The 19,893-nt window shown below is 35.1% G+C and overlaps 1 protein-coding gene across 11 annotated transcripts in view; it reads right to left on the reverse strand.

Annotated features, from left to right (window-relative positions):
• Positions 1-12,530: 12,530 nt before the first annotated feature.
• The window catches only part of LOC149791028 (uncharacterized), a 75,085-nt gene continuing 67,722 nt past the window's right edge, over positions 12,531-19,893 (reverse strand). For all 11 annotated transcript variants that reach the window (XM_089972914.1, XM_089972912.1, XM_089972919.1 and 8 more), the window contains 5 exons: positions 19,076-19,102; positions 16,227-16,282; positions 14,387-14,506; positions 13,237-13,263; positions 12,531-12,645 (listed from right to left, as the gene is read on the reverse strand). In XM_089972914.1, the coding sequence (XP_089829040.1) occupies positions 13,246-13,263; positions 14,387-14,506; positions 16,227-16,282; positions 19,076-19,102 (221 nt within the window). In that variant the 3' untranslated portion in view covers positions 12,531-12,645; positions 13,237-13,245. The remainder of the gene's footprint in view (positions 12,646-13,236; positions 13,264-14,386; positions 14,507-16,226; positions 16,283-19,075; positions 19,103-19,893) is intronic.

Consider the following 19,893-nt stretch of genomic DNA (forward strand, 5'->3'; position numbering starts at 1 on the left):
AAGATGTTTCAAACGAGGAAACGGGGTCTTTCTCGCTGCATGAGAAAATACGTTGCTGGGAAAAATAATTTGCTTTGATTGATGTGAATCTGAAAAGAAAAAAGTTACCTATTAGCCATGGTTACATTATTCTGCGCTGTCTCAAATTTGCCCCTTTTCAGAAACTGTGTTCTAAAATAAACATCGCTATAGGTTAGTTTAAGACAGATTAAAACGAGACATTATGACCAGAACAACGAACCTAGTTTACAATATTAATGCTGTGCCACCAATATCACTATATAAGATTCAGTAAGATTCACAAGGTCTGTACTCCAGTTCAAAGCCTTTTAACACTTCGTTTCACACTAATGTGCTTCTGTAACTATTCATTTCTGTGTTGTCGCCAATACAAAATGCGTCAATGTTGGTTCTATCTTTAACGAATGGCATTATGTGTGAAGCCTACTCATGGAATGCAGATAAAATAAGCAAAGGATAGATCTAAAAATGTCTTTCAAAAATTCTAATTTCTTAGAGTCTGTTAACAAATATAATTTTGACGGCGCATCATCGCCGTTCGTATGAACCTGAAAATATGAATTTCTGGATTGTGTTATAGTTTGTTAAAGGCGTTTGAGAAGTTGATTAATGTTTGCCTATATTTAGTAAAAATGACCATATGTTGTAGATATCGTTAGCACAACCTGAATGGAAGTTCCTTTTTCGATATGTGGTCTATATCTGTTCAGTTGGTGCTGAAAAGAGATTATACCAGGATTCTCTCTACAAAATCTGACTGAAATGGTTTGTGCTCTTTTAAAAAGAAGTGGACTCATGATGGACAAAGAGCCATACCAAAAGCTTATCTGACATAACAGCCTGGCGAGTTAAAATGTCTGTAACTTCTGATACATTTTTACAATGTAATTGTTTTCCAACAGAACCAATAAAATAAACTAATGAGATCTGCAAATGTATTGACCAACTGCATAACTGATTTTATCCAGAAAGAGAGGCATACTACAATACCATATACAGTACCAAAGTACACTATAAGAACTTCATTATATGGACCAGGATCTAGTATAAGATACGAAATTGAGGATTAATGCTGATGTCCAGAATAATGCATCCAAATGTGAATCAAATTAACGCAAATCATGTGTTATGTTTTAAATTTATATCGTTATTACCTCTTTATGTGTTTCCTATATTCGGAACATTTTCCCATTTTTATAATGGACGAGGATTTCTAAGATTTCAGTTCTAGAATGGGCTCAGTAGGACGACACTGTTCCATGCGTTTTCATAACAGGACGTTTTCCATAAAATATATCGCATTCTGAAAGAATTTATCAGTTGCCTGGACAACGAACTATCGATCAAAATCCACAAGAATTGTTTATCTGGTATTTTAATCTCCTTCCATATCACTTTTAATGATGGTTACTGCAAAACAATCACATCGAGGCTAAATAGAATCTCCTGGATGAATTTGTCCATTTCTGTTCAGATATGTCCCGCTGAGTATTTCATGTAACAGGTCTTCCGAAGCTCGTACCACACTCATACGTTTTCCGTCAACATCAAGCACATGTATAGGTATGTATTAATGTACTTTGTAGTAGAACGAAGCTATGATATGGTTGGATTTTAGAGAAGACACCGTAAAGATTTCTCGAATTACATGTTCATTTCTAATGTAATTGAACGATGAATGTGACACTATACAAGTGAGCATAACATGTCAGAATGATGCACGCTGAGTTAAATAATTATTATTAAGGAACGATATCATTCCTAACATGAACTAAACAGAATGTCTAACTTAAAGGAGTAATTGAACAAGCTATAGAACATATACACAAATATAACTGATGCATGGTTCTATCACCATGAATGATCAATGTTTAGAATTTGAACACAAATATGATAAAGATAATCATATTGGTTTCAAAGTATATGATTTTGTCGCAAATGATCATCAAAGTATAGAACTTTAATAATATTCCATCCATAAGTAGGTTGTACATGCTATTGATTTTCTTTCATACTGTGGTACTAAGGTATTTATTTCACTCGTATAATGTTAGTGAATAATGACGCAAGAATAAAACGTTTCAAGGCGTCCAGTTGACGATCAGGACCTATTTTCGGTTTCACGTCTCTCACCGAATGGTCAAAGAGCCACTACGCACATATACGAATAAGACCGTGGACGATTCATGTGGAGATTCGGCATAAAAATGCATCGTGATGATTGACTGTTGATATGAACCGAGCATACAGATGGAAAATCTGTATGCTGTTGATGAGAGACTACTGTGATGCGACAAGAGGTTTCTTCCTCTGCTGCAGTCTTTGGGGCTTGTATACCAACAATTCATGTAGGTCATCTAGCTACCACCTTTGGGACCACGTTGAGATATCAACATAGTTATCTGAACCAAGCTGATTTTGCACTTGTGGCTTGGCCTACGTATGAACACTATCCCACTTTAGACCAAAAGTGTCCACTTTGCAGGCTTTCTGCTCTAGTGCTGAAAAAAAAAATAATGAGAGCCTGTCGTTCAGTCCCGAAGGAAACAAATCCACCAAGGGCCTCCCCACAGTTGGAAGAGTGGAGCTGTTATAAATTGGTATTGAGACTGTTCGGTGAAACCCACACGACTCTGTATGATTCGACTCTCCACATGGGTAATCCTTTTTACTGAATATGGCTGACTCGATGAGTGATCATCTCAAAGTCTAAATTTCAGAGGAGTTCCAGATTTTCTCACAAAATGGAGGACGTGTACCTCTCTGTCACTGGAGGGAAGCTAATAGTGAGGTGTTGCCTAAGGGAAACAAGTCGCCTGATAAAGTTGATATTTACCCAGAACCATTGCACGCATTTCTATGTTGTTTATACAAGGAATTACTTTTCCCATACCATCTCGCTTGAACGTTCTACATCAACCAGTAGTCAAAATACTAGACGATGACAATTCCTACTGATACACATATTACTGATGCTGACTTCAAGAACTAGCCTCTTTGGAAGGTAAAAATATCCTTGAAGCAAGTTCTTTACGAACATGATGGGAAAATGACTCTCATCCTGGTTATGATATCGTGTCTCAGCTTTCGATATAAATGTTGTGTACTTTAGAATTAGTCATGCCATACCATAACACCAGTCTTGGTAGATTCAAGGTTTATTCGGTTGAGAGGGTTCAATTTCTTTGCTTAAAATTTCCATTGGAATTAAATTGTGTCTCTAGGAGTAACTTACTGTTTTGGAAATTATTGTTAACTCATTCAAGAATATTTGAGATTATATAATTGTGATACATCAAGACTATTGACAAATCACACTATTCCAGACTACATCCACACAGCACATTCAGTATTAGTATTCATCTGAAACACACATTATATACTTTTGGACTTGTGATACAAATGTTAAGACAGTTTGTGATTTAACTCAGAATACTCTAAGTTTAATTTAGATTTTTACTTTTTTATTCTATGGAAAAAAATATTTGTTGAATTTTACATACCTTTTAATTTTCGCTGTTTTCTGTTACTTAGTTTAAGACCATAGAATTGCAAAAGAATATTTAGAAACGTGTCCGTGATACGAATTTCCTGAAAATATTTCAGAGAAATTAAAATTGCTTTTGAAACTTAAATTTACTTTTTGGGGGAGAGAGAGCGCGACACAGAGAGAGAGAGAGAGAGAGAGAGAGAGAGAGAGAGAGAGAGAGAGAGAGAGAGAGAGAGAGGGAGAGAGAGAGACAGGAAAGGTAGAAAGTAAAGAAGAGTCAGAAATACAACTACAGGGTGATAGATAGATAGATAGATAGATAGATAGATAGATAGATAGATAGATAGATAGATAGATAGAAAGATAGATAGATAGATAGATAGATAGATAGATAGATAGATAGAGAGAGAGAGAGAGTAACTTCTGATGTTAAGTGAAATATTAGGTTAGTAACCACTTTTAAATAAAAAAGGAAGTTGATACATATTTGACTCTTTTTGAGAATAGTATTGAAAATTACCAATGGGAAAGAAATCACTGGTCTGGTATGGCTGGATATTATGGAAATTTTTGCTCTAATTTTATTTCAGGGGACATATCACCCATTATACTATCTGGCAAACTGTTGTCCTTAGAATAACTGTATGCGAGCTGCCATACTATCGAAGAATGTAGGTGCAACTAAAGTGTTCGACGAGATATTGCATTTTTGATTGGAGAAATGCTTTTTCTCCTCTGTTTTTATGTATGTTTGTGTGACCCTGTGCCATGTACTCCCTTTTTTTATTCCGTTATAATTTCGCACAACAGTAAACTATTATTGCTTTAGATAGTTTTCATTCTTACACTATACAAGTAGCATTTCAGTCTTCATTGTAAGCTTCACCTTATACAAGAAATGTTGTGTTTTGCATTTGTTACTAGAAAGGCTTTTCAAAGTTGGAACTTTTGTCTAAATCGTGTCTTTTTTATAAAGATGTCCAGAAACATATATTAAACCATAATATACGGACTTTTAAATGTATCCTATACACACGTATTAAATATACAAAATAATACAAAATAAATAAATAAAGAATAAACAATAAATTAAATAAACAGCATTTGTATTGATAATTGGAAATGGAACACAACGGCAGAGATCTGTACTTTACCTTTTGATTTGACATTCAGACATCTTTTTTGTACAGTCGATTATTTTACTTGTTTGCAGTCACTGATGTGTTGGGGAAATCATCAATACATTTCGTTATTTCTGTGAGTTGCTTCTTACCAAATTCATCTTTCCTTACTACAAGCATGCAGCTGATGCAGCTGAGGAAGCGCTGACTGTTGAAAAGATTATCTTTATTGTATAATTGACAAACTTGGATAAAGATCAACATTATTTGATGACACTTCCCTGAAATCTGATATCGTTTGTTGTAAGAGACAGGCTGATCGTTAGATAGACCGTAGTTATTTACTTCCGTTTTCAATTTCGGTTTGCCGAATTAACATTACATTATTACAGATTTGTTTTTTTTAACTGACTTTAGAAATACACGACAAGAGAGAATTAACCGCAAAAAAATATATTTATTTTCAAGTCAATATTATTGGACAATCTATCCAGTTGATTTATATCTGACAGAGTCAAAGGGAGGTAACTCTATCAACCGCGTTACATATCCGTTTCAGAGTTTTCTACGTTATCCTTATCTAATACGATTGGGATATAAGAAAAGAAAATCCAATTTTCATACTTGTTTGAAACGCTGATTTAGCTATTTTATCTGCTACATATTGAACCCCTCTTATATTGATACCGAAATACTTACCAGCTGCGCTCATCGACTGAGATATTATTTCTTTACCTGTTTCAATATTGAACGATTTAACCGCCTTTCTTGAAACAGTCCTACATTTGCCTGTATTAGCACGTGCAGAATTTTCACTCTGTGTGATAGCTTGAAGGTTCTGTAAAGAATTTGTTTTTTATCCGAGTCAATATGATCGATTACAAGACCGTTTTTGATAACCCAGTGAAAAGTCTCGTACACAAACATGTGACAGTAATGCCTTTTATTCCCAGCGCAGAACGCTAGATAACCGGCGTTATCAACAACATCGACTGTTTTTTTCAGTCGACAGTTGCTGATTACACCATCACGAGATGCTTCATAATTCTTGATGATCGGATGACTGACACATTCTTTTTGCTCCATTGATATATAATATCATTTGTCTAAATTATAATTTATCTTCAAATCTGAGTATATAATCTTCAGGAGTTCTCATAACCTTACCAATGACAGGGTTGTTTTTTTATATATCATAATATCGTTTTAGTTCTCTGTATCTTTTACCACTATATTGCACACACAGCTATGTTTTCCCTCTTTCTCCAACACCAAATCTTAAACACGGCTTTGGTCCAAGACTCCCTCGTCTTACCCTTTGCAAATGTTGACCGCAGAATTCCTTTAGGCAGGATTTGTAACAAGGAGTTGAAGACCCTACCATGAACCACTTGCACTGATTTCTTTTTTGAGTTATTATATATATAATATTTTTTATTTAAACACTTGTCTGAAATATAATTTGGAAGAGTTTGAGAGATTATCTACAATTCAGCCTTGGGAAAGTTCAAGATTTGATCTTGACAGATTAACTCCTGAACCGGATAGGCGAGATTTGGGTAATTGGGATGTTAATCTGGTTTCTTATATCATAGGTGCTAAAATAAATTTCGTAATGATGGGGCATCGCACACTTGGTGGATATTCTGTATTTGGGGCGGGGACAATGATGGCGAATTGTGTATCGATGCATTTTCTAAAATTTACTATAAGCGAGAGAAAACGATTCTTCGTTATCTCGACAATCAAAGATATTTTATCAGAGTAAAGTTTATTGAGCCAAAGAATCCGGATGCGTGGATCCCAGAGTGGATTATTCGTGACGAACTTGGTCCTGTCCGTGTTGATGATAACATCCTTTTGTTAAGTAAACATTTCGGGTGGGAAATGCTGGCTAGAATTGACAGATAGCATAGCGCTCATTGGGTGAAAGATACGCGATTGTTTATGGAATTTATCGGCTAAATGATAACGAATTTTTGTATATAAGATTTAACAGTGCGAGTTATTTAAGAGCATCTGTAGATTGCGGGTTTACGAACTCAGTATTACAATCTTTTTTTTACTTGATCATTATACTAGCATCAATATTACACTGATTTCTTATTTGAGTCATCATATATGTAATATTTTTTATTTAAATATTTGCCTAAAATATAATATGGAAGACGTTTGAGAGATTATCTACAATCGAGCCCTGGAAAACTTCCAGATTTGATCTTGACAGAATAACTCCTGACTTGCGGAGGCGAGCTCTGACTAATCCGACGATTAATCAGATGAATATTATCAGGGATGCTAAAAAAGAATTTCGTGATGATGGGGCATCTCATACGTGGTCGACATTCAAAATTGTACCCGACGATCAAGGTGACGACGAAGTCATTGATGCTACAATGAACGATAAGCTGGCGACAACGATTATCGATTACATCAACGATCAAATATATCTTTTCAGAATAAAGTTTATTGTATTATCATAAGATTATGATGGGTGAATTATCCGTGACAAACCTGACCCTGTCCTTGTTAACGGAAAAACCGCTGTGTTAAGTAAAACTTCCAAGCCAGGAATGCTGACTGGTATTGACAGACCATATTACGTTCGAGCGTATCCTATGACCGCGGTTGTTTAGGGAATTTATCAGCTAAATGATAACCCCAACATTAATGAACTTGCTCCAATGAGATTTTCAAAGCTGAATTGTGTTGCCGAACGAGTAATCGAACATTTACAAACGCGATGCGTGGAAATGGGTTAACGGATTTAGACGTGAGCGAATAAACAATTGGGCCGAATCGGTCAAGGATACCGGAGTTACAACCAATGATGTCGCCGAGTTAGGAAGTAAATTAAAATTTTCAATAGGAGTAAAAACGATACCGGGGAGATTTTGTACGAATCAAAGAATAAGTCGAAGGGCTCTCCAATGGAAATTATTGATCATAATGCGTACGCGAGGACCAGCGCAGTCACAATATTTTCACGAGATCGAACTGTACGATTTTACTAAGGAGGTATGTTTGGTTTTATTCACAAAATAAGTAAAAATGACCCAGTGTCAGGATGACTATTTAACATTTCAAATGATGAAAAATAGGATCAATTTGTACGACCTAACGGCGAAATATGTCGTAAAGAATCTCTTCATGAAGAAATGAAAAATCTCACGCAGATATTTTCAACAGAGAATACTGAGCAATTACTAAATAATTGTTTTACAGTTCCGTCAGTTACAGCTCACTTTGCAAGAGAGAAAAATTCGTGGAAGCCAACACGATTTAAATTTCTCGAAGACGTACAATTAAGTTGCTGTGAATACGGACTCGGTGGATTGTGAAATACGAAGTATGACCACAAAAATGTTCTCTCGGTTGATATGGTTGTGTGTTATCCGGGAAAGTTTCTTGGATTAGGTGAGTGTTTTGGGAATTTTAGAAGATTTGGACATCCCACAAACGAGATGAGAAGATTATCGATAAATGGACCACTGCCCGATTTTGATCTAACCGGATTCGCTCGTATTGTGTCATTCGAATTTGCTAAGGGTCTTCATCCGATCTGATGTGTTTGGTTTGTAGACACTTTTCAGAAAAACGCTGGGCACCAATAGTTTTATTACGATATATGCTTGATTGTAAAATATTAATATCGTTGGTTGTAAGTGAGGCCATTATATCATATCGGAAGCAGATCGAAGTTTGGTTATCACCAGCTGGTGATGACAAAACTGCAATGGATATCGGTAGAAGAATAATTGGTAAATTCACCCAAGGCGGGGCATATGATCATAAACGATAGTATGCACGATTAATTATAGATGATGCTGAATATGATTTTATAATAGCTGATGCAACGAAGATAAATATATTTGTAAGTCGAGAAAACGCTAACTTATGTGACGGAACACGGTTAGGTACAATTGCTGGTCATATTGACGGCGAGTCACCTCAGTTTACTCATTTAAGATATTCAATGCTCGCTTTTTTGTCTATACATTTATTATCGATGATAAATAGATTCCCTGACACTGCAGTCAGAGATGCAACGGATTCGTTTGATATCGATAAAAAATGTTCAGAATTACTGACTCAATTTACAAGTGCTGATGCATCATGGGGCAAATGGAGAATAAAAGAAGAAATGTTATATAATTATTCTGAATCCGCAGATGTTGAGATCAAGGATATTTATTATAGCAATCAGATATCCGAATTATTGTCTGCGGCATCTGTGTATGATCAAGTATCCATACATAAGATGGTCTATCTAAACGGGCCGGGAGGTTCTGGTAAGACGACTCGGGTGATCGAATTATTTCGACAGAATTCGGAGGATATGGTTATTTTAACACCTACACACAGACTCGCAAGAGAAATGAAACAAAGAAGAGTACAATCATGTACTTACATAGCTTTCTTCGATACAAGGGTGATGCATGGACTCCTGATCGAATGGGAGAGAAATATATTTCAAACATTATTATTTGGGATGAAGTATGCACAGGATCTAAAGATATATTAAAAATATTTCTCGATTGGCTGTTATTGTAAAATACAACTGTGATAACGTGCGGCGATCATGGTCAACCACCACTGTTTGTTAGACCATCTCCACATGATTGGCTTAAGAATTTTGTAGATTATTACGAAGCGATAAGTGATGATCATAGATCTCTTGCTGTAGAATTAAGGGAGCTTAAAAAAATTAATCAGACTACAACCTAATACAATTCAGTGTGAAGTAATGCGTAAAATAATTTCAGAAACTTCAATGAACGACTATCTACATGTGTGGAGACCAAATGATTTTATAGTGGCAAATAGAAAGATAATTCGAGGTACACTTCAACAGCGGTTATTTGAAAAGCATAAAGAAAACAATTCAGATCAACGTGTACCATTGTGATATAGACCAGCTGATACGCGACGACAAAATATCGACGTGATATACCAGGACAGACTGAGAAACATAATCCAGTATTAAGTGATGTTGTCGCAGTTGATGTCTATGTTGTTGAGGACGCGATACACGCTGATAAATCCCTGTGGACGTTAGGATACGCGATGACAATTCACTCATCTCAAGGGTTAACCATCTCTGATACTCGAGTTTGGATTGTCGATGACAGCTGTGGAGGATTGTCATAGACGTTACAGAAATCTTTAATGAAGTTATTGACAGCGATATAGGAAGAATAAAAATTGTTGGTTATAAACCAGTGACAACCCGTCCCCCCCCCCCAACAAAACAAACGCGACTTTGATCTAGATGTTGAATTTGTCATAACGCTGAAGCAGCAGCAGAATAATCATTGTGCGAGCTGTAATTGTATAATGTTGTGGCAGTACTCGAGTAATAATCCAAGACAATTTACCGTAGACGGAAAAGATAGTAGTCTTAGTCATGCACGTGAAAATACGATGTTGACCTGTCTCGAGTGTAATCGACGTATGGGTGCTAGTTAAGTGATCGCGGTGGTAATTACGTGTCTTCGGGAATTACTTGTAATTATTCACGTGTAAATCCACGTTGAGCAGCAGTTGAATCTAGTGTTTAGATTGCAGGTCCACCGCGGATCTTACCACGTTGGAAATTTTATGTGTCGTAATACTCCAGACAGGATCAGTTCCTCTTTTTTAACCACCTTCAGGTACACCGGGTTCATTTAAATATCTTACAGTCACTTTACCCAGCAATTGCTGCATTGAAAAATCACGTCGTTGTAATTACGGTAATAGATTTCATGTTGGTTGTTCGAGTTACTTCATTATTTAATGCACCTATCACACTTGGTAATCTTGCAACCCACTCGCGTGATCTAGTATCTTAAATTATTTCCTTCGCGTACTGATATCCAAATAATCGCTCAGCAAGTGTTCGATTAAATTGCTCAACAATTGCCTGATCGCGGTGAATAGTAGTATGTCCTCGAAGTATTTTGGCGTTATGTTGCTTCATCAGCGATGATACTACACCTTGAAATTCTCGCAAGGATCAACCTGTAGAAGCAGTGGCCATCGTAGACCACCTCGTCGATAAATTCGTTCAAACGCAGAAACTACTACAGCAGCTGTCTGATAACGGCTTTGCTTCCTTGTATCTACTTGCAACATCAACGACAGTTAACGCATACTTGTGTTACTCGACGTCTTCCAGTTTTGATAGTATCATGTGGTAGAATTAAAATATCAGCCTGAGCGAAATATTAATCAGACTTGGTGTAGCGGTGATATAGATATAATTAAGTTAGAAATTTATTTAGTCAGGCTCATTTATCCCCGCATGGTTTCATAACAATAAACTTACATGACCCATGGTCGAGATATCGAATCGGCCTTGATACAAGTTTTGGATAGTAACAGCAACGAAGGCGAAGTCTCATCTTCTGCACCCTGTCAGCGCAATCCCTTTCTATGATTTTCAGGAAGGCTTATTTTTACGATTTGAGAGTGAGTCAGTTAGAGTCTGTTCTCGACCTCTCTCTGGAATTATTTGTTACAATTTTATTTAACTATAGCAACAGCAAGGGTGAATGTCTCCTACTCGGTACTCAGTTACCGCGATCCTTTGTTTTTCAAATTTTTTTTACGATTTTCAAAGGAAGGCTTATTTTGCGAATAGAGAGTGAGTAAATTAGATGTTGTTCGCTCTCTCTGCTGCTGAGTAAGAATACCGATCTGTTAAATCGTATAAAATAGTGTCCTGTGTGCAATTACCATAAACACTGGAAACATTCCGCCTGACACATTTAATATGCCTCTTAAATGTTGTAGTGGGTGATAGATGTATATAGGATCACGTGTTATGGGACACAACGTCGTGTCTTCCTCGGCCGATTGTGTTTCCCTCATGGGATAGCGCTTCCTTCATACAATCGGGGTTCCTTCAAGCGCTCGTGTTTCCTGGTTTGCTTGATTTTGTATAATTGTTGCAATGAGTAGAAGTTATGTGACGCTGTTATCGTTATCGCTGTTTCTTTGCTTTTCGATCTCGACTCGATTACATATTATCTATTAAATCCTTATATCATCCGAAATAATCATATCTGTTCTACTATAGGTTTCTCCACTGTATAAATTACCATTCGATCATCTATTTCATCGTCACCATTTCCACAAGTTACTACATTTCTGGTACCAAAATCACAAGTTACATATGCCAAGTTAATGGCAACTGCTTGCAGAGACTTACTCCATGCTATCTCTGTTTAAAGATGATTTAATGTTCATATTCACCATATGCAACCCTTCTTATTGTATATGGCTCCACGTGACTGCATGCACTAACGGATAATTTCAGTAATTCTGAATTACACATTCTTTTATTAAGTACAATATGAAGATAAAGTGGTAGAATAACTTCATTTCATGCGTACCCTGCTTGAAACACAATCTAATTGAAACAAATTACATATTTTCCCCATCTGACATACTGAGCGAATACTGATAGTGACTAATAAGAAAATTTATTTTTCTAGTCTTTTTTGATACTTTGGCGTGAAGTAAGTCGTTATGAAATGCTTAACTTTATCGCTTCGTCTTAATATATTTGGACTACATATAGCGACGTTAGATATCATACAAATGTCTAATTTGCAGAGAAATTGTGGTTTACTGTTCATCACTTGTTTTGTAGTGGATGTTGATTGATCTTAAAGTAGTTACAAATATTATTTTAAAGAGAACATTATTTGATGGATTTACATCTTTCGTGCTACAATTAAAGCAACTATTGAAACGTGTCACCAATGTTGTCAGATAGGTGACAAATATTTTCTTGTTTTGACAAACTTCATAGATAAAGGATAGCAGCGAGAGAAAAATAAGAGTTAATTTTTTCTCAAGGCATGTTTTTGTGTGATAAATATTGTACGATAAGTAAAGTAAAAACGACATTGTATTAAATCAGTTTTAATTCAAACTATAGTTTGCAAGACGTGAACGTAACTATAGCATCGCGTCATAGCCACCAGGGGCCAGTAAATGACGGTTAGTTCTTCTCGAAGCAACCTAGAATAGTAAAGAAACTGGTTATATAATCATATTTGCAATGAATTATGTGTTCTTGCCAAAAGTATTTGGAGACTAAAACACAAGTAAGCCAAACAAACTCTACCCTGCCACACACAAGAAAAAGCCCACGAACCCTTCTCTGCCACACACACACACACACACACATAGAGACATAGACAAATACGCTGTCATACTCAAGAGTTCATCGAATAATGCTAAGGACCTAAAACAGGTGCTCCCACTCAAAACTTTGAATGATATTAGAGCATCTTTATTTGCGCAAACATATGCACCTAATCCATACTTCTAGCTTATAAAGAATTTACATTCAATTAAAAGACATAATAACAGCTTTGACAGATAATCCCTTAAACTGAATGGAATAGACAGCCTCTATTCAAAGACAATACACGTACAATAATCGAATACACAAGAGAGTTTATAGAAAATAAGAATTCAAGTCAAAAGATCAATGCATGTTTGGAATACACTGTTTTAGATCAGCCATAGTAATCATTGTAACACGGTAAGAGATCACTCATTTTTAAAGTTGATTATATCACTTAAATGTTTTACAATGATGCTTACCTGGAGGCGTTATTTCCGATCATGTACCTGTAATATTAGTATTAGTATCTGCAGTAGTAGTTGTTGCGATATAATGAGAATATTGTTACAGATAACAATGCAATTCCTACAACTTTAGGATGCAATACATTCACTATTATTACTATGATAGTTGTGTAGCTTGTCAAACACGGAGAGTTCTTCATTGGAGATGCGCCACTTATTTTGTTTTTATATATGAATATCAGTATGTTTGCTTGTGAATAGTACTTGAGACTGAGCGTTAGAAGAAATTGCAAATGTTAAATGAGGGCAGAGTCTTTGAAGATGTGATCAATATTTAGAGATTCATATGCTGAGATTAATTTCATAGAAATAGGGAGACATGATTCTGCTCTCGTAAGAAATAGTCACACGTTTAGGTTAACTGTAAATAAGACCGAGGGTAGGCTTGTAAGATTATTATTTCATTACCATCTCAGCAAGGTATCACAATATAGCTTTTATAATTATTTATATTGTACGTTTTGGTTTTCGTTAGTACTGAGCATGCAATATTGACTTTATTCATCTACGCTTAAGTAGACATGCCATTTGTCACAGTAAAAATCTATTGCAATATATTTAATTTAGAAGGGTGTTAATGATGTTCTAGTTGCACTATAGACGAGGGAGTTAGGAAGCCAATTACTCATATCCACACTCAGAGTGGTGGTGATTTAGCAGAGTACAACTGAGACCACGGTATTCTCATAATACATGATGTTGTGTGAGTTTCGAAATTCACAAGTATTCTGGGACTGTTGTTGTACGTCTACACACTGCAATAATTTGTAACATTATAGGGCGCTCTACTACACCCTCTCCTTTTATCAAATTATGATGGGATAGTGTTTTCGACTTGAATAATGGATCAATCGATGAATCGATCGATCTATCGATCAACTGGAGAGAGAGAGAGAGAGGAGGGCAAAACTTACCATTGTTCAATCCTTTAAATAATATTAAAGGAGTACTACAAAATTATAAGTCTCAATCCTTATTGTCAGGGTTGATAAACAAAAATGAAAACCAGGTTAAGTTAAACTTGGAAAATCAAATACGCTTCTGAGAGAGAGAGAGAGAGAGAGAGAGAGAGAGAGAGAGATCATATACACAGGTATATTCTTACAGCGTGGTTGGACTTCTTTGGACCACCACTCCTATCTTTGTGTGATTTCAAAGATTCGCCATTCCTGTAGGCGACTGGAAACGGAAAGTCAGGAATCTTCGGGAGACGTATGAGTAAAATCTGAATTGAATGACAGGTAAGTAGTATCTGTATGTATGTATGTAAGTATGTATGTAGGTATGTATGCATGTCTGTATGCATGTATGGATGTATGTATGTATGTATGTATGCATGCATGTATGTATTTATGTATGTATGTAGCTATGTATGTATGTATGTATGTAGGTATGTATGTATGCATGTATGTATGTATGTATGTATGTAGGTATGTACGCATGTCTGTATGCATGTATGTATGTATGTATGTATGTATGCATGTATGTATGTATGTATGTATGTATGTATGCATGTATGTATGTATGTATGTATGTATGTATGTATGAATGTATGCATGTATGTATGTATGTATGTAGGTAGGTATGTAGGTATGTACGCATGTTTGTATGCATGTATGTATGTATGTATGTATGCATGTATGTATGCATGTATGTATGTATGTATGTAGGTATGTACGCATGTCTGTATGCATGTATGTATGTATGTATGTATGTATGTATGTATGTATGCATGTATGATCCAATCCCTCCCGGTTTCATGCAGTTTAACAGTTCAATATCGTGTACGAATTGCATGTAGTTATTAAACGAATGTGTAGGAGTATGTATTACAGCATGTTTTGTTCATAAAAACGCGGATTAAGGATGTTAATCATCGCAATTTATAACCTTTTACACGTTTGTCTTAACGATATGTTTCTTTCCTTTGTCAAATATGTCATCAATCATCAGGCCAATGACTCACGCATAGACTGATGAAATTGACCATTGAGTACCTACTATTACGATTTACACAATTTAAGTGATTATGTCTGTGCTTCAAGGGAAGTCAAACAGTTTTGGAAATTGTAGATAATACAAAAGTGACAGTTATATCAATACATACGAATGTTTCTAGAGCTTCTTGCATTTATAAACATTCTCAACAACAAAGCGCTCGTATTTGCACAGATGTGAGAGTTTATTCCAATATTGTCTTTTGTGTATGAATGTACCTACCACTGGGGCATATTACCTAAAACTTTGTTTTCGCACCTTTATATAAAAATAAATAAGAATTGTGACAAACGTTTTACAACTATTGCACAAAATATTATCAAAACCAATGGACAATAATCCCAAAGGCGAAGATATTTGCCGCACGATTTCTTTGAAGAAGACAAAATTTAACTTTGTGATGTTCAATTTCTTACTCATGGTGGAAGGTGAGAAATTAATTTGGGGCACCATAGTTGCAACACGAGAGTGCATTAAATCTACAAAAGCTAGCAAGGTGTTGTACAAAAATGGTTACTACTATTACGGTTTTCCGTTTTACAAAATATCTCAGTTCTTTTCAAAGCAAAGCTGCATACTTGAACATGATACAATTTATTGGTCTAGTGTTATATATATATATATATATATATATATATATATATATATATATATATATATATATATATATATATATATATATATATATATATATATATATATATATATAATTGTAAACCGACAATGGTGTCATCAGAATTTCAATAGCAAGCTTCATTTACCATATGCCCAGTTAACATCAAGTACGAATGTAATAATGTATTGCAGGAACAAGATTCGCCATTATACTGCATGAGTAATTTTGCCAGTACTTATTTGAAGTTGAATCATCTTTAAAGCTATTATATATTCTTTGAAATAATTAATAAACATCTTGAAACATCAGAAACTGTTTTGCTTATACATACATCTAGTTCTGAAGAATCAGAATCTGTCAGGGGCCAATCTTTGGGTGAGCTACCATCTGAAATTTAAAAGAAAGATAGTTAGGTATTTTTCAAAACGTACTAGAGTCAAGATAACGCAACATTAGCAAAGAAGCTTTACACAGAATTTGTCAGACAGCAGAGCAGTATATACAATGTTTAAAATAGGATCGACTGAATGCCACTTATGTAAAGACGTAGTTTATTCTTGTAATTATATATCTTTGGATAATCCTATAACTTGCAACAGTTGAATCTATTTCCTTAATATGTTAGAAAGATAAATTTTACAGAATTATTCAAATTGCTTAGATAAATATTACTTTACATTTTTTTGTGGAATAGTGTTAATTAGTCGTTTCTTGATTTTGCAATGTTTTTCTTTTCAAAACCAAATTTACATTGTGTGGAGGAAAACATAATATTATATTTAGCCCAACAATGTGAATCAATTATACTTTTCTCAATAATAAGTAGAGGTATGGCTACAGATGATCAAAGTCAACATAACATAGTTTATCGTCTGGTAAGAATTCCTAATATATTTGATAAAAATTTACGTAGTTCCTTTCTCCTGCTATCATCATTTGACGAGATCTTCCCATTATTTTGTTTCGTTGAATTTTAATCTCCCCTAGAAATGTATTTACTTTCACTCTAGTATTGCAACATTGTTATATGCTCAATAGGTAAGAATATTTCGTTCACTTCTGGAAACGACGGGCATTTTAAACGCTCGATAGTTAACATCTCTGAGTTCCTCGAGGATTTGGAATGAGGACGATACAGCCAAAAAGACGTCAAATTGTACGCAATACTAAATCTACCGTCATTTCACTGCGTCATCAATCTGATAATATAGCAATTACGAAATATTATCAAATCGGTGGAATAAATGTAAATTTTACAATATGAATTGGGATATTTTTAAAAAGACATAACGATACCATCAAAAGAAGTATACAAAGTGCGGTATCTGAGGAATTATTGTCAACAAATTGAAGCCATTAATTCAATAAAAGGTCATATGAGCCATGGATGTTTTGTCCTTAAAATATTCCTAAACCGAGTTGTTACTTTTGATTTTCATTATGTTATATCCGCCAATCGTTTAACAAGATATCGACGGAAACGCACATATGTACAAATTCTGTACGTTCTTTAGATTGCGTAGATACTTTCAAGATAATTCCATCTGATTCGACTTAATTGAAGAAAACACAACACAACACATCTGCAATAAACAGTCTACACAGGTTAACTTTTATTGCTCCATCCTTCCACTAGATATTGAGGACTTTCTAGTAGACTTAAACCATGCAAGTTAACGGATGATAAGAATACGACCCATATTATATTAAACCAAGGCACAACGATAAAGGCACTTGAGTTTCGAATTACATTAATAATAAATTCTCCTGCGCAACGCAGAATCTGAAAGGTGTTCTTTTGAAATGCAAACGTGGACCATAAATATATGTAGGACTTAAGTTGTAGCATTTAAATATAAAATCGGGACATCGACATTCTTCTACAGATGTAACAGTGTTATTTATATTATCTTATTCTAAATATCTTAATCCTACCCAGGATAACCACTTACATGAAGTTCATTTATTTTATGATAAAGACTTAACCGCTCTCCGGAAATCAGATTCCGTTAGTGCATCTACATTCACGTGGCTCGCAATTTCACTGGCATTTTTTATTTGACGAAATACTGTTTAGTGATATTGAGGTTTTAGCATCAGAATTGCGATATAACCTTGTTCAGCTCAGTCTGTTGGGGAGGGTGTATCCGAAGGCAACTTAGCTGTTTCAGATATATTGAAAACTAATGTAGAAACAGTAATGAATAGCGAATGTTGTTGTTGTTGTTGTTATAGGGTTTAACGCCATTTTTCAGCACAATATATGCTATACATGTCTGTCAGTATTAATGGTGGAGGAAGAACCCGGGAAAACCCCGGAAAGAACCACCGACCCACGAGAAGCTACCGGCAAGCTTTCTCACATATCCACATTGGCCGAGCCCTAGACTCGAACACACGCAGACAGAGGTGAGATAGCAGTGATCCGTGACGGAGAGCGCTTTAGACCACTCGGCCACTCGGGGCCCCTGAATAGCGAATGAGGAAATATAGACAAACTACAAGGTATTTAGACAATGCTAAATTTAGTTTTATAAAAGAATACAATAATGCAAATAATGATGTAGTGGAATGTAATCACATACTTAGCATCTGATGAATAATGTGGAGACAACTTGATTCATTTAGTTCTCTACACTTCAACTCTACATTCTAATAAACGCATGTTGCGTATTTTTCTGTTAGTTTTTTTAAACATCCTACACAGATCTATAATGCAAGAGCTTCCTGAAATAATAATAATAATAATAATAATAATAATAATGATAATAATGAGGAATTTTGTATAGCGCCTAATCTTTAGAAGCTCTAAGCGCTTTACAACTTTAGACAAGACCTATAACATAAAAACATATACAATGATGTGATTACAAAAATAAACACCATGATATTAGAAAACATTTTTTAAAATTTTTTTTAAACAATAATATTTTTTTAAACAAAACATGCTGAAAATGTGTATGGTAGTAAACATTATTAGGTCTTTGCCATATCGGATACACGTGCTCTTTGACCATCACGCCTCATCAATAAAATATGAGGCGAATACATCGCTACATGAATACGATATGCAGGCGAGATATACAGTTCATGGGAATCTCTTGGTAAATGGATTTCACATTTTAAATTCGTATCATTAAAGGACTCGTCTGTTATTAACAATAACTGCATTTAAATTACCTGAAGGTGTTGTGTCCCATTCTGAGCCTGAAATAATAATAATAATAATAATAATAATGAGACGATTACAAAAATAAATTACGTAATTTGAGCAAGCTTCCTACAAACTACCACATTTGAGACCATTTTTATTTTATTTTCATTCAGAAAATAAAAATAATGTGAAAACGAGAATAAAAAAGATAAATACGAATTTTAATACGCTGAACATAAGCAATGAGCTTAAGAATAATGCATAATGCTTTAAATAATATGCATTATGGAAGCTTCATTAAACGTAGTAAACATAATTCCGTTCAATATTGACAGCAGCTATGTGGTTATTAGTATATAAGAGAGAGAGATAGAGATTGAGAGAGAAGCGTTAATGAGATCAAAATGAAAAAAAAAGAAAAGAAACATAGCACAGAGAATACATTTTGTGTTTCATTCTGGATCGAATGGATAGCCAGTGTAGGGTACAGAGCAGCGGAGATGTGTGCTCTGATCGTGGTACTCTAAGTATGATCCGAGCAGCTGTGTTTTGAACTTTGTGAAGTTTCTGGAGTAGATATTGAGATGAACCAGACAGAACTGAATTACAATAGTCCAGTCATGAAAGTACTAATGAACACACACGTGTTTAGTGGCATCAACTGAAAGATAATTGCAAATGGAGCTGATGCGTCTCAGCTCAAGATCGGCAGCCTTGCATATGTTCATGACATGTTGGTGCAATATGAGAGTACTGTCCAGACTAACACCAACGTTTCGTACTGATTGTGTGAATTTAATGTTGGTGTTGCTGATATTTATTATTTGATGTAAAGGATGTGAAT

This window comes from Sinohyriopsis cumingii, chromosome 10 (assembly GCF_028554795.1).
Source record: "Sinohyriopsis cumingii isolate HCF-2022 chromosome 10, ASM2855479v2, whole genome shotgun sequence".
NCBI lineage: Eukaryota > Metazoa > Mollusca > Bivalvia > Unionida > Unionidae > Sinohyriopsis > Sinohyriopsis cumingii.